General features: G+C 57.5%; 1 protein-coding gene across 5 annotated transcripts in view; it reads left to right on the forward strand.

Annotated features, from left to right (window-relative positions):
• SIPA1L3 (signal induced proliferation associated 1 like 3) overlaps positions 1–15,190 on the forward strand; it is a 112,378-nt gene that overhangs the window by 67,805 nt on the left and 29,383 nt on the right. For all 5 annotated transcript variants that reach the window (XM_078850278.1, XM_073322303.2, XM_078850275.1 and 2 more), the window contains 5 exons: positions 9,176–10,977; positions 11,983–12,113; positions 13,727–13,915; positions 14,309–14,483; positions 14,661–14,764. In XM_078850278.1, the coding sequence (XP_078706404.1) occupies positions 9,504–10,977; positions 11,983–12,113; positions 13,727–13,915; positions 14,309–14,483; positions 14,661–14,764 (2,073 nt within the window). In that variant the 5' untranslated portion in view covers positions 9,176–9,503. The remainder of the gene's footprint in view (positions 1–9,175; positions 10,978–11,982; positions 12,114–13,726; positions 13,916–14,308; positions 14,484–14,660; positions 14,765–15,190) is intronic.

Raw genomic sequence — 15,190 nt, forward strand, 5'->3', positions numbered from 1 at the left:
CAGGGAGCTCTGTTGGCACGCTGGGCTGGGGACGGGGGTCTGGTCCACGGTGCGTGCTGTAGCTAGCCACTGGGTTTCACTTGCCTGTGTGCTGGGGCTTTCTGTGCCTGAACTCAGCGCCCAGGGGCTGTTGTGACTCCGGGCGGGGACACGCAGCGCAGTGGCAGGTGAGGAGCCCTCCGTGAGGGGCATGCTCTTTGCAGCGTGCGTGCGGGGGAAGAACTGGCAAACCTTGGCAATGCTGCTGTGTGAGCTTTCTCTGTGTTCTTGGTTTGCACAGTGCCTAGCACCGTAGGGTCCTGGTCTGTGACGGAGACTCCCGAGGGCTCCCGCAATGTAGCGTGAAACCTCTGGGAATTCTAAGACTGATCCGCTGTGCCACGCTGCACCAAGCTGGGTGAGAGCAGCCAGCCTGCAAGTCTCTCCACTTCTGCTGCCCCAAAAGCCTCCGTCCCCTCTACTCCAGGAAATACTGCAGCTGAGTGTTGGAGCCAGCAAGGGCTTGGAACAGCTCCCTGGTGCAGAGCTGCAGAGAACTGGCTGCAGCTGAGCCGGTGCGGAGATGTTTGTAACCAAGGAGCCGACCGGTGAGGGGTCCTCGGAGGGTGACCCGAGAGCAAGTGTGAAAAATTGGGACTTTTTTGGGGGGGATTGTGGTGGTACAGTTACCTATATAAGACACAACCCCTAATATCAGGAGGGTCCCAATAATCTTGGGACATCTAGTCACCTCGATGCAGGGGCTGCAGCATGCTGGGGTTTCTTGCTAACATCTGGGTACTCTTTCTTCTCTCCCCCCCCGCCCCCACCACAATGCTACCCAGCCATAGTGTCTGCCGGGCCCGGGAATGTGTCCGATGCATCCCCCCGTGTAGCGCTGTCCGTGTCTGGGCAGCCGTACAAACAGCAAAGCTAAAGTCCCATCTTTCTCGTGCTGCATTCAGTTCCTCTTTCCAGCTCATCTCCCCTGAGCAGCTCCTTGCTTTGACGACTCCAGCCTTTGCTTTGTGAACAAGGTAACCCTCCCGCCTTCTGTCTTGTTGCCCCTTTCCCAGATTTAGGGGCATGTGCAGAGTGGCAGCAACTGCCACACCCTCCGGCAGGAGGTAGGCGGGTAGGAAAGCAGGTGTGATGCTGTGCTTCCTTTTTCAACGTCCTCCCGTTCTGCAAACAGAGCTGTTGTCTCCTCCCCCCCGCAAAAAGGCATCCTGAACAAAGAGGCTTTGTAAAACCCACTGACTCTGCTGGCCTGGATTGGCGTCTTTCTAGCCCCTTCGTCCAGACAGGTGAAGGCAGACCCAAAAAGCTTTCCCTCCACAGTGTTTACACGAGCGAAGCTGGAGTGGTTTAGGCGGGTTTTGGGTCAGTTGACGTGCTCTTTAACTCTGGGGAATGCTTGTTTGAAATACTAGAGCGTGATCTGCTTTGCGGGCGGCTGGCCAGAGACACCCTTCTGCTCCATGGCTTCGTTCAATCGCGTGGCGCTGGGGGAAACGGTCTTTACTAGGGTGGTTCTCTGGCTCTCGACAGTTCAGTCGTGTTCTTCCTTTATAAAAAATACTTCCCTCTGCTGCAGGGAGGCAGGCAGTTTCCAGCATCTACCTTGTGTCATGAAACAATGGCAAAGGGTTTGAATGATAAGGGAATGTGTCTAGCGGTTAGAGCAGGAGGGGCTAGGAAGCAGGGCTCCTGGGTTCTCTTTCTCAGCCCTGGAAGGAGAATGGGCTCTAGTGGTGGGAGCAGGGAGTCAGGACTCCTGGGATCTAGTTCTGACTTGTGGTGGCTTTGTGCAAGTCCTTTCACCTTGCTGTGCCGCTTGCTCTGTGTTTGGGAAGTGACTGGCCCGCTGGGCCTCGGGGGTGGAAGGGGGGTGTTCTGGAGCTTGAGGAGTGGCCTGGAGCGTCTCCGCTGGAAGATGTGCCAGCAGGGCAGCGTGGCTCCCCGCCCAGCGTCGTTAATGGCGGAAGAATGGTGGTACGGTAGCTCTCCGTAGGCCGCCTGACGCTGCTGGTTCCTGCCTCCCCGCAGCTACCGTGTCATGCTGTCCCTGGCACAGAACAAACCACCTGGCATCCGTCAGCTGCAGAATAGCGCATGGGAAAGTTGATGTCAAATAGCAAGGGTGACCGAAGAGAGAACTTGATTCTGCCTGAAGTGAGTTCTTTCCTCTTCTGCTGGGTGATGTGAGCAAACTCCTCCAGAGCCTGGCTTTCCCTGGGGCTGGGGGAGGCCCAGCCAGGCTGGAGTGCAGTTTGGGGGAGCTGTGCGACGCGGCTCTGCACTTCCGTTTAGATTGCACTGGCAGGGCATAGATGCTGTTAAGAAGTGAGACTTTTTTGGTCCCCGCCTGCTGTCTTCTGCAAAGCAGAACAGCGGGATTGCTGACCCCTACTCTTGACAAATGAAACCTGTGGGCAGCGCATCCGTCCCATGCTGAGACTTGGTAAAGAGCAGCGGCGCTCAGGTTTATGCAAATTGGGACTTTGGGAGCTGAGAGAATGTTCTGGCCTCCTCTGCACTAGGGATCCCAGCCACCGAGTGGGGACGGGCAGAGTTGCTCTGGGCTGCACTTCATACCAGTTCAGTTTACCCCTGGTTAAACCTGAGATGATTTAGCTCAGTGCAAATAATGGCTTTGCCCATCTGTTGTAGAGGTTTTCTCTGATGCACTAATGGCAAAACAGAGCAAATCCCCTGTGTAAAGGTCTAACTCAGTCCATGATGAGACTGTGGAACTCCTTGCTACTGAGGAACTGGCCATATTCAATAAAGAGAGACTGGAGGTTTCTGGATAACAGAACTGTCCAGAGTTGTTGTGGTCAATGCTCAGTAAAATACTTTGGGAAGGCTCGAGAACCCCCGGCTTTGGGGGCTGAAACCAGTTTCTGTTAAGTGGTAGAAGGGGGCTGACAATCTCACATTTGCCTGTCTGGTTCTTGCACCTTCCTCAGAACATCTGGTGCTGGCCGCTGTGGGAGGCAGGATGTGGTCTATGTGGCCCGGGGTGAGTCGGTAAGTCTGGCTATCTCACAGTATTACTGACTTCACCGGGGCCGCTCAGCGGACGCCAGCCACAGCTCCAACCAGTTATTTTTATGAATGTGGCAAGAAATGTATGTGCCATCGCTGGGAACTCGGCAGCTAAAATGTGGGGATAGCAGAGACGTTCCTTCCCCTGTTTACATGCCTCCAACAGCGCAGACGGAACGTGCCTCCCGCTTCCCCCTGGAGCCTGGAATAGAGACTTGTGAAAATGTCAGAGAGTGTTTTGACTTTTCTGTACTGGCCCATTTCTATTGCTCCATTCTAAACATTACAGCGAGCACTTCCATGGCCACTCCAGAGCAGGACAGTCCCGGAAGTGATCCCCAGGCGCTGCGATGGAGCACAAGGTGAGCGCCCTCCCTTCCCCAGCCCCAGCTGCTTCTCTCACCGCTGGGCTTGCAGATGGATTCTGCAGTGAGCCTCCTGGCATGGCAACTCCTGGGCTCCTGCTGAGAATCTGCCGACCATGGGGCAAGGGGAGGGTAGCTCAGCTTTCAGTGTCTGCAGCAGATGCCCTCGTTAGGATTCTTTGGCTTGCATTTAATTAAGACGTTCAGATATTGATTTAATATCCATTCTCAACAGAGGTGATCTTAGTGGGCTTCTCTTATAATTGGTTTAGATTAGTGTAGAGGTCCAGGATTGTGTGCATGCTTTATGCAGGGGCTGCAGTGGAATTAGGAGAGAGGCAGACAGTGTTCTTACCCCAGAGACCTGGCAGCAGGAACACACAGGCGTACTAATCCTTCAATCACTGTATCAGTCTATTCCAGGGCCCTGTCAGGCAGGAGGGAAAGTGCCTGAGTGCCTTAGTAGTTGTCTGTACTTCAGCAGTGTCTGCAGGGCAGCTGAGATCAGGGCCCCCATTGTGCTGGGCTCATAGCCACTCCCTGCCCTGGCCCAAGGTGGCGCAGGAAGTCCATGGCGGAGCTGGGAATTGAGCCCTGTCAATGCCATACCCACAGGCTGCTCTTCCTCTGTGGAGCGCAAAGCCCTTCTGCTTGGTGAAAGGATGCAGCAGCTCATCACTCATCTGGGTGCTACTTCCAGAGGGCCAGGGCGGCTAGGAGGGCAGGGATCTGCCACGTGCTCACTGTGCATGCACTGTTGTCCCCAGGAGCACAGGAATCTACTTGAGGGGGTGAAATGCACAGCTCACAGTCCCTGAGCTGCCTGGTGCCACATTCCTGCTCTGATCGCCTCTTCGCCCAGGCCCCCCCTTGTCTCGGAGAGGTGTGGAGCAACCAGCCCAGTTTGGGAAACATGGTCCTCTTCGACGAGCAAGCACTTAGGTATGTCTACACTGCAACTCGGCTGGTGGAGCTGCTTCATTTCAGTGTAGAGGCTGGGACTGGAGCCCCTAGGACCCTCCCACCTCGCAGGGTCCTAGAGCCTGGCCTCCAGCACAAGCCAGAACATCTACTCTGCAAATAAACAGCCCTTAGCCCGAATCGGGTGGCACGGGCCAGCTGCGGGTTTGTAATTGCAGTGTAGACCCACTCGTACGGACCCGATCCCTGCTAAGGGGTCGCTGAGACACCGAGAAATAGCCACTTTTACCAAAGAAAGGGAGAGTGCCGCCATTTCAGGGCTGAGAAACTGACATCTTGGGCACTCCAGTTCATTGCAGTGGTGCGCGCTTCCCCATGGCTGCCTGAGCCATCGCTCACCTGGAGCCCCCTGGGACCCCCGTGCCGGGCAATGCTCTGAGATGCAGCCATCAATCTTCTTTCACTTGGGGTCCTTCAAGAGGCTCCGTCGAGCTGCTGTCCTGCCCCTAGAGATCCTTTCTTGGTCCTGCTGATTCTCAGCCTTCCTGGGCTTGGAGAAGTTATGAGGTGTAGGAGATCTACCCGTATTTCTCCATGTTCTTCTCCTTCTGGGTTCTGTCCATGTTGCTGCAGCAAAGCGTGCCTGGGAGTGAATTGTGATCATCCGGTCGTCTCTAGGAATGCTGGAGCACTTCCCGAGGGGCACGGAGACTTGAAATCTCTCTGTCTCAGCCGCTAGTTCTCGGGCTGGATGGGGCATCTCTGGCTTGCCCTGTGCAGGAGGTCAGACTATGTTACTGTAATGCTCCCGTCTGGCTTGAAACTCTGTGGGCCTGATTCCCTCTAGTCCTGCACCGTGAGCACTTGCTTGTGCCTGCTTTGCGCTCGCCTGGTTCCACTTTGCAATCCCTTTACACTGGTGTAAATGACGGCACCAGGTGTAGGGCAAGGGAGAAGTGGCGCCTAAGAAACTGTACTGTGTGCTGCATGGTGCCTAGCCCAACGGCCCTGATCCCTGATCGAGGCCCCTGGTGCCACTGGGGGTGAGGGGGTGTGTGCGGGGGGAGGGGGTTGGACAGCGAATCTGCCACCTTCTGTCTGATCAAATCTGTGCATCAGAGCACTCTCCTCACCTTGTCTGGGACCTTGCATTCACTGCCACCTCCTTACCCAGCGCCTGCTTTCAGGCTTCAGTACGAAAACCCTCTCCGTGGAGGTTAGCAGCTCTCCAGTCTTACTCTCCAGCAGAGCCCCGCAGTCTGTCCGGCATCTGATTTCCATTGCTGAGGGTGGTTTAGTGTCTCTTGCCCTTCTGTGTATCTAAGTGGCTGACCTATTTCTTCCTTTCTGTCAGAGAAGGCTGAAAGGCAGGTTCTCTGCTCTTTTCTTGAAGCTGCTGACGGAAATGAGAAGCGTCCAGGAACTGGTAAGATGCCAAGCAGCTGCCCTGGCCCCTGAAATAGATGTCTCCTGTCCCCCAGCTGCATGAAAGTGAAACCGAGGCACTTTCCCTGTGCTTTGTGGTGAAGGGAGGCTGGAGCTGTTTAAAGTGTGGGTTCCTGGGGCATCCTTCCTCCAGGGCTTCTTTGCTCAGCGGCTCTGCAGATGATTCTGGGAGGTTGATAAAGCAAGAATTTACTCTGGTAGTATATCCTGTCTCCAGCCTCCCATCTGCCTTGTCAATCCAGTCTGTAGCCTCCAGCTCTTTTACAGTTGTGGGGGGCCAGCCCCATGGTAACTGAGTGGGGCAGGGTTTGTAAGGGAAAGGGACGGGCGGCAGTGGTATCTAAAAGGACTTTTGTGCAAAGAGCCTGTCACGGAGTCCCCGGGCGATGCTCTGGAACTGCTCCCCATGAAGCCAGTCAGGACTCCGGGGAAGTCTCCTTTCTGTGAGCAGCCTGTCTGCAGGACACACAGCTCATGCAGCTTCCACCTTCCTTGGAGCATTCAGCATCCTCTGCCCCTCCGTGTGCTTCCCACAGCGAGTCCGCCCAGGCGGGGTCTTAAGGAAGCCAGAGGGTCCTGCCCCCCAACTCCGCAGTCAGACGGGACTCTCAGCCAGCCAGTAAAACAGGAGGTTTATTAGACGACAGGAACATGGTCTAACACAGAGCTTGTAGATGCAGAGAACCGGACCCCTCAGCCGGGTCCATTTTGGGGGCAGTGAGCCAGACAACCACGTCTGCCCTTCACTCCATGTCTCCAGCCAGCCCCAAACGGAAACTCCCTCCAGCCCCTCCTCCTCTGGGCTTCGTCCCTTTCCCGGGCCAGGAGGTCACCGGATTCCTTTGTTCTCCAACCCTTTAGCTCTCACCTTGCGGAGGGAAGGGCCCAGGCCATCAGTGGCCAGGAAACAGGGTGTCAGCCATTCTCTGTGTCCAGACCCCTGCACACACCTGCTCTCTAGGGCTCTGCAATGATCATATACCCTTACCCCACCCCCTAGAGACTTAAGAACTGCCTAGGGGAAACTGAGGCACCCCCACAATATTCAGAGGAAACATTAAGAACAGTCGTGCTTTGTCACAGAGCCTGTTTGGAACCAATGGGCTGGGGATGACTTCTCCTAGCCTGGCTAAAATCACCACTGGGATTTCTGGTGTTCCTCTCCTCGGATTTATACACTGCCCCAGCACGGTGCCCACTCAGTAACGCTCTCACTCCCAGGCCCCCGGGTTTGAGTCTGTTCTGGTTAGGTTATTTCCCTTGCCCTGCACAGCACCCGGATAATTGCTCAATGCCTACTGGGAGGAGGCAGCATGGGTTCTGCTCCCAGCTAGGTGACCTTTGGCAAGTTACTCCCCCTCTCTGCAGCTCTGTGTGGAGGGGAAGTGTCTTGTTTGTGAGCTCTTCACGGCAGGGCCTGCCTCGCTTTGTGGCTATCACCACACAGTACCCTGCTCTGGCGCCGTGGGACTGCTGTGTGCGACCATAGGACAGGCAAGAGATTCTCTGCAAATCACTTGGTGTCGAAGAAGGGCCAGTTGGGAACGGTGCTGGGCTATATTTTTGTTATACAGAAAAATGTCCACGTTCAGTGGCCTTGCTCTGCAAACACTGACGGAGCCAACTGGTTGAAATCCTCTGCTCTGCTTGAGCTCAGAATGGAAGTGTCATGCGATCCCTGGAGCATCCCTTTGTCTTGTTCAGTTGGAGGTCTGTACGGTGCTAGGTATCCGAAGGCCCACCACGTTATGGGAGGCACCAGCAATCCAATGGGCCGCACTCTGCAGCTGTAGACAGAAGATCCAACTGGTATTTCAGAAAACATTCGGGGGGTGGGGAGAAAAAGACAGGGCCACTGAGAATTCACGTTCACAGTCCTTGGTTGTTTTCTAGCCAGCGAGATCCTTTGCCCACCTTCCACAGACGTGGGAGCTGTTCCAGCTGCAGTATTAGATGCATTTACTAGTGATCTTAAATGTTGTTGCCATATAAAAATGGGTCACATGATTAATTTCGCTGTCCGGATAACAGCCTGATCCAAACGCAGTGAAAATTCTGAACACAATTCTCAGACACGCAGCTGAACCCGATAGGTCAGGGAAGAGTCAGCCCGGCTTTTATAAAGGGAAATCCCGCCTCGCCAACGTGTTCGAATTCTTTCAGGGAATCCGCAAGCATGTGGCCAAGGTGGGATCCAGTGGCTCGTGTTCTTGGCCTTTCCGAAAGCCTGACAAGGTCCCTCACCAAAGGCTCTTAGGGAAACTAAACAGTCATGGGGGAAGAGGGAAGTCCTCTCATGTTTAGTCTGCTCCGTGGTCTCTGTTTGGCTCGGGTGGCCGGGCCAACAGCGGCCTCCTTTCCCTTTTGGTGCCTGGGCACATTCAGTCTGAACTCGGGGCTTTCCTTGCTTTTGTGGGTTTAAATCCATTTCATGCTGCAGCTGTCACTCAGTTTCCTATGGCTTAGATGATACTTGCAGCACTACCCAGTCAAGATGTTTTAACCCTGGGGAAAGGTCTGAACGGCTTTTACCTGAGGAGGGAAGGTTCTTTGGGGGAAATGTGACAGGTGGAGCCGGAGTGGGGAGTGAACTGTTGTCAGTCAGCCAAGTGAGCAAAGCAGCCTTCCTGGAACTCCCGGGGGATCTCCAGTTAGCTGTTATCAGTTCGGAGCGTGTGATACACAGGTGTGCATTTCAGTGGCGCTCGTTCTTTGCAGCCTCAGGACAGTCACCACCTCTGCGGCTCACGTGAGTGCCGCTTGGTGCACTGCTTTAAATACACCAACTTCCGAGCAGGACGAAAGTAGGAACTCAACCTGCAACGATTTTACGTGCAGCCTAAGAAACCAGTGCCTGCAACTACAGCCTGGTCTAGCAGCCGTCAGTCCTACGCCTGGCCGGCACGTCTGCTTTGTCCCCAAACCCGCACCCGCGTCGCTCCCTGTGGCAGTCACACAGAAGGGGGCTGGACTTGGAATTAAAGCTCGAGCCGGTCAGAATGCAGGGTTCCAGTGTGTGGGAAATTGGCAGGGGTTGGGGTTAATTGGGTTTTATTCCAAATGGGTGTCAGGCCACTGGGCAGCGTGCAAGGCAGGCTGCCCCAGACCCTGGAAAACCCAGACCCCTAGCAACCCAGGGAGCGTAAGGCACTGGTTGTGGGTTCAATCCCCACTTCTGCTGCAGACTGCCTGGGTGACCTTGGGCAAGTTCCTGGCCCTCAGATCTCCCCTGTGAAATGGGGAGGAGTCGGCCACTGTCTGCCTGGTGGGGCTCCGGGCGGTACCATGAATAGTAGCGGAGGGGGAGAGAAGCAAGGCCATTTGTAGAGTTGCTGTGAGTAGCATTGCAAAGAACTCACAAGCTCAATCCTCCATCGTTTTGCTAATGTTTCCCTTTACTCTCCCTGCTTTAGGAGGCCTGGGAAATGGTACTGCACCCGCCTGGCCTGCATCTGGAACTGTCATCCCCGGAGCAGCACCAGCTGGGAACAAGGGCTGAGCAGTGACTTTCCCCTCGGACCAGATCCAATCTGTTGCCTCCCGATAAAAGGCTGCAGGCTCCCGGGGAGCGAGGATGGCAGCATGGGACGAGCAGGCAGAAAGTCGTAACGCTGGCTCTGGCAAGCCCTTGCCTTTCCATTCTGCCCTGGCTGCACCCAGCAATGGCTGAGGGGCCGGTTTCACACTGGAGATGAGCGGACCTTTCCCCCTGGAAGTAGGGTTTAGCGCTGACCTTGGAGTATGACATCCTATCGACCCATTCCACATGCAAGTGTGGATGTTGGCGGACCAGCGCTGAAGGGGAATGACGGTCTGGCTGGCACGCGGGGGGATTACTTCTCGCCAGGCTTCTGGGCGCAGAATGGTGGCACCTCGCAGCCAGCTGGGGACAGTCTGCCTGGGCCACGGCCCACCACCACCACGCCTGCCATGCCAAAGATGGGCGTGCGCGCCAGGATTGCCGACTGGCCCCCAAAGAGAGAGACACTGAAGGATCCAGCCGCTCCAAGCCCCACGAGGGACATGGAAACTTCGACAGGCATCAGCAGGACTTTTCTTTCACCCAAGGGATTCCAGAATAGGCAGCAGCCTCCTCCCACCAGCCTGGGCTCCTCAGGGCTCAGGGGCTTGCACCGGCTCTCCAGGAGGAGATCCAAGGACGTGGAGTTCCAGGAGGGTTGGCCCCGATCGCCTGGCAGGGCTTTCGTCCCGCTGCGCAACAGGAGTAACAGCGAGATCACCCTCAGCGAGTGTGATTTGGAAGAGGCCCTCGAGCCCCGTGGGGCCAAGCTGGGGAGCGGCCTGCCCCTCTTCCGCGAGTACGGCAGCACCTCCTCCATAGACGTGCAGGGCGTCTCGGAACAGAGCTTGTTCGACATGCTCAGTGAGCTCCGCGGCGAGAAGCCAGCCCAGCGATGCCTGCCGCCCGAGAAGCCGAGCGACCTGCTGCTGGCCAACACCAGCACAGCCTCCAGCCTGCAAGCGGCTGGCAGCGCCCAGGCGGACGTGAGGAACGGCCTGGGGCTCCCCCCTGAGGACTCCCCCATTCCTCCGAAGGAGAAGCCCCGCAAGAAGGGCCCCAAGGGGGAGGCAGGAGGCGACTCCATCTTCAAGAAGCTGCGGAGCAGCCGGAGCGATGGGGAGCCCGGGAGGGCCTTGGCGGAGCCGGAGGAGGGTGGCAAGGCCTGGGTCTGCCAGAAGAGCTTCGCTCACTACGACGTGCAGAGCCTGCTCTTCAACCTCAACCAGGTGGCAGCCACCCGAGTAGTGGTGGCGCAGCGGCGGAATACCACGACGGGCGCCTCGGCCGCCTCGGCCGTCTCGGCTGCCCTCTCCCGGGCCTACGGCCTGGGGGAGCTGGACCCGGCCTTCGCCAGCACCGAAGACCTCAACGACAAGGAGAGCCTGGAGCACGACCTCGGGGATAACAACAGCAACGACCTGCTGCTCAGCTGCCCCCACTTCCGCAACGAGGTGGGCGGCATGTGCGAGCGCACCGTCAGCTTCTCCAGGGCGTCGGCTGGCTCCCCCGGCGGGGCTGCGGGCGAGGGGGGCTTCCTGGAGCCCTCCCTCAACGCCTACTGCACCAATGCCAGCATCTCCGTGCTGGAGGTCCCCAGGGAGCTGCAGAGGAGCCCCAGCAGGCTAACACGCTACAACGTGGAGCACGTCGACCTGGGGGCCCGCTACTACCAACTCTATTTCCATGGCAAAGGTAACGCCCCAGCAGCGCCTCGGGCAGTCGCCTCCAGCCCTGCAAAGCTGCGGCGTCCTGCCGCTCGGCCCAGTTCCCGCAGGTCAGGTAACATCTGCGTTACCAGACTGGCTCTGGCCAGCCCAGCCTCTTGTCTCCCAACAGAGGCCAGCACCAACGGGAAGTGCTAGAGACCCCGTAGTGATGGGATTGCCTGCCCCCTGAGAAGGGGTCTTCCGAACCCTCACTAGTTAAAGGCTTGTCTGTGTCCCAGAGCAAGAGGGTTTAATACCCTCTCCCAGGCCTGGGCTGCTAAAGCCTTGCTCTGGGCATTCTTTGTAACTATATCGATACCCAAGCCGGAGCCCTGCTACATTTTTTGGTCTCAGTGATGCATGTGGCAATGAATTTCGCATGCTAATTGTGTAGAGAAAGTCACTTCCTGTATCAGCCTTCAGTGTTCTGCCTTGTGTTGTCACACACGAGGGGTGAACAGCTCTGTCTGATCACCTTGGGGCTGAAATGTTGCCGGGTTTGTCGTTGTGACTCTGTGCCCACAGCCTGGCTTATTATTGTAGGGTGGCTCCCAAGGGGTCTGTTGGCGTGTCTAATGTGGGGCTGGGCTGATGGAATTGTGTTTAGTGGAGAGCTGGTGGTTTGGGGCTTTTCTAACAATAACCCTGCAGGGGCGGATGGGTGTGTGCATATCTGCTAGGGTAGCTCGTGGTCAGGGCAGATTCTGGTTCTACTGAGTTTGCCGGTGCCAGGGCTGAGCATTGCACCAGAACTAGGATGTCCCTCGTGGCACGTACAAAGGTTTATATTCCTGAGTGCTCCGAAACTAGCTTCCATACACGAGTGCACAGTTCCAGGGCTCCGTAACAACGAGCTCCGCTCGGACCGGCCCATTGCTCTCTGCTGAGGGCACGTCAGTGACTCGTGTCTCCAGGATGCCGTTCACTCGACCAGCCCCTCTGCCCGGTACCTGCTCCTGTTCTCTGGCAAGGCACCTCCTTGCTTTTTCAGAGCATTCCAACTACTTTGGCGTGGATGAGAAGCTGGGACCAGTGGCTGTGAGCATCAGGAGAGAGAAGTTGGAGGATCATAAAGACCACGGGCCCCAGTACCAGTACAGGATTATCTTCCGGACCAGCGAGGTACGTCCTCTCATCTGGGGCGGCCACGGCTGCCGTCTTCCTCCAGAGAGTGCCTGTGTGTCTGTATTCTGGATCGAGGGGGTCTTTGGAAACCACCTCTGTCCGAGGGCCCCCCAGCCTCGTCCTGTGGGGCACAAGCAGGGTTCTGGTATGCTGCGGCGCTAACCTTCCCCGTCAGGTTCAATCAGCTGTCAGGAGGGTGGCTCCAGGTCCCTCCCTGCAGGGGTTGGGCAGGCGGCAGGGCCTGAATCGGGGACCCTGCTCTGAGCTAGAGGACCGGGTCTGGGCTCAGCAGAGGACCTCTGCAAGCTGCGTAAGTGCTTGGCTGCAGGTGGGTTAGGGAGCTGCCTGCTGGTACCGTGCAGGGCGGGCAGTGAGGTTTTCCCCCGAGCACTGCGGTCTTAGGGCTAGAGTGGGGGCTCTCGGACTCTGGGACGTGGTTACTGCAGTGTGCATGCCAGAGCCCTGGGTTCGAGCCCGGGTTGGAAAACCCTGGGCTTACATGCCCTTAGAGAGACTTTAGAACGGGCCTTGAAATCCGATTGGCCCCCAGCAGAGGGAGCCGTGGCTTGCCATCGGCTTGCCAAGCAGCCTGCTCGCAGCGGCAGCCGGAACAGGCCACAGCGGGAAGTTTCAGCACTCTCCGGCATCCCCGCGAGCCTGGTGACCGGCCCTGCCTCCGTGCTCCTGCCAGGGGCGGGCGTCGGCGCCACGAGCCAGGGTCTCAGTGCTGACGCTGGGGGCTCCCGCTCCTGGTGCTCTCCTGGTCCGGCCTCTGCAATCGCAGGTGCTGAGGGCCCCGCAGTAGGCAAAGGGGCTGGCCTGGTGACTTGTCCTAGGCCAGGTGTGTGGCTCGAATGAAGAGCCAGGTACACCTGCAGTCGGTGCAAGGGACAGGGCGGTTCCAGAGATTCGCCACCTTTCCCCCAGGCAGGCAGAGTGCTGGAGGAGATCCCGAAGAAGGGTTGCACTGTTTTATTTGTACTTGTAAAAGAAGGGGGGCTCCATGGTGAAGGGGTTTGGCTGGAACCCAGGAGAGACACCCTGTCTGACCTCGGGCACGACTGGATCTCTGTGGACCTGTTTCCCCCAGTCTGCGAGATGGGGGTGAGGATCCTTCCTTTCTCCCAGTTTGTGCCTGTTTTGTCTATTCAGACTGGGAGCTCTCTGAGTCAGGGACTGCCTCGGTCAGGGGCTGTGCAGTGCCCAGTGCCACAGGGCCCTGGCCTTGGTTGGGGTCTGGGCAGCGCCTGGCGCAGTTGGGGGCTTAGGTGCTACCTCTGTTCAAGTCTGTCGAATGCTGATACTTGGCTTTATTTTTACATTGGCTTGTATGTTTGGAGACCTTACCATTGCGCTGGTTACTGAGTCTAGAAAGCACAGTGTGTTTTCCTAGGAGAAGCTCATCCCTGCAGGTTTGCAAAGACCCTCACTGGCGTGCCCGACCTCCCTAAGCAAAGCCATCTCATTCTTAGTTCTCTAAGCAGGATTTCCGTGGCAAGCTCGTGGCTGAAGTGGCTGACGTCCTGTGCCAGGAGGTCTGCCTGGAGACATGCCGGTTCCCAGAGAACAGGATTGTAACTCCTCTCCCCACTTCTATGTGTTTGGTGCAGCTCGTGACCCTGCGAGGCTCCATCCTGGAAGACGCGACTCCCACCACCACCAAGCATGGGACGGTGCGTGGCCTCCCCCTGAAGGACGTGCTGGAGTATGTGGTCCCCGAGCTGAACATCCACTGTCTGCGGCTTGCCATGAACACACCGAAAGTCACAGAGCAGCTCCTGAAACTTGACGAGCAGGGGGTGAGTCGCGTGCAGCAGATGGGCAGTGCTGAGCTGTGCTTCGTGCCCTCTGGGGGTCCTGCTGTCAGCTGTGGGAGACCCGCTGCAAATCTGGGAACGGGGATGAGGGGCTGGCTCGGGGATCGGCATTGAGCTCGGCTAGAAGAGGGGCATAGCTTGCGGCCATTCGCAGCCAGTCTGCAAAGGCAGAAAGCTGATCTCGGAGCAGAGCTAGGCCCTGGGGCTCCATCCTCTTTGTGATGGGACTCATGCTTCTAAGTCACCTAGGCCCCTTTGAGCGCTCCATCCTCTGGGCTGGGCTGCGCTCGGCCAGGCGTGGCACCCTGCTGGTGGGAGGGGTGGGAGATTGGTGACAGAGCAGGCAGCGTCTCACGCCCCTTCCCACTCGCGCAGCTCTGCAGGAAGCACAAGGTGGGGATCCTGTACTGCAAAGCACGCCAGAGCTCAGAGGAGGAGATGTACAATAATGAGGAGGCTGGGCCAGCCTTCGAAGAGTTCCTCTCCCTCATCGGGGAGAAGGTCTGTCTGAAAGCCTTCAGCAAGTACGCTGCCCAGTTGGACACAAAGAGTAAGTCCCAGTGCGTGCGGCAAGGGGTCTGCGGGCAGGGGGCATCGGTGCCCGTGGCTACAGAGCACGTGCGGAGCTTGCCGGCACAGCGTACCTCTGCGCGTGTGCTATGTCAGCTCGCCGAGCGCGTCAGCTAGCTCCCCCTCACGGAGTCTGTTCTCTTCCTCTGCTTCGCAGCCGACTCCACCGGCACCCACTCTCTGTACACCACGTATCAGGACTACGAGATCATGTTCCACGTCTCCACCATGCTCCCCTACACACTCAACAACCGGCAGCAGGTAAACGGCCCTTCAGCTGGCAGAGCCCAGGGTGCTGGGGAGCCTGCGGGGCTCTGGCGTGCCGCACAATGGCTGGAGGTGGCGCTGTTCTGATGACCAGGGTCAGCATTCCCCTCGCTTCCTAGGCAAATGTGTTTTCAGACTTCCCGGGTTCGGCTGTCAGGCAGCGTGGGATGTCCAGGGTGCTCTGGGTGCGGGTCCTGTAGATGAGTAAGGAAGGAGAAAGTGTCCGTGCTCTGTTGCACACACTCCAGTGGATTCATCCTCTCACGCTCCGGGAGGAAAGCCGTGCAGTCGTCCCCGCTGGACGCACTGCTGGGAGCTGACGCACAGCCAGACTGAATGACTTGGCCACGGTCATAGTCATGGCAGAGCTGGGAAGAGAACCTGGGTCTCCTGCCCACTGGCCCATCCCTCCTCTGGGCT

This window comes from Lepidochelys kempii, chromosome 23 (genome assembly GCF_965140285.1).
Source record: "Lepidochelys kempii isolate rLepKem1 chromosome 23, rLepKem1.hap1, whole genome shotgun sequence".
Classification (NCBI taxonomy): domain Eukaryota; kingdom Metazoa; phylum Chordata; order Testudines; family Cheloniidae; genus Lepidochelys; species Lepidochelys kempii.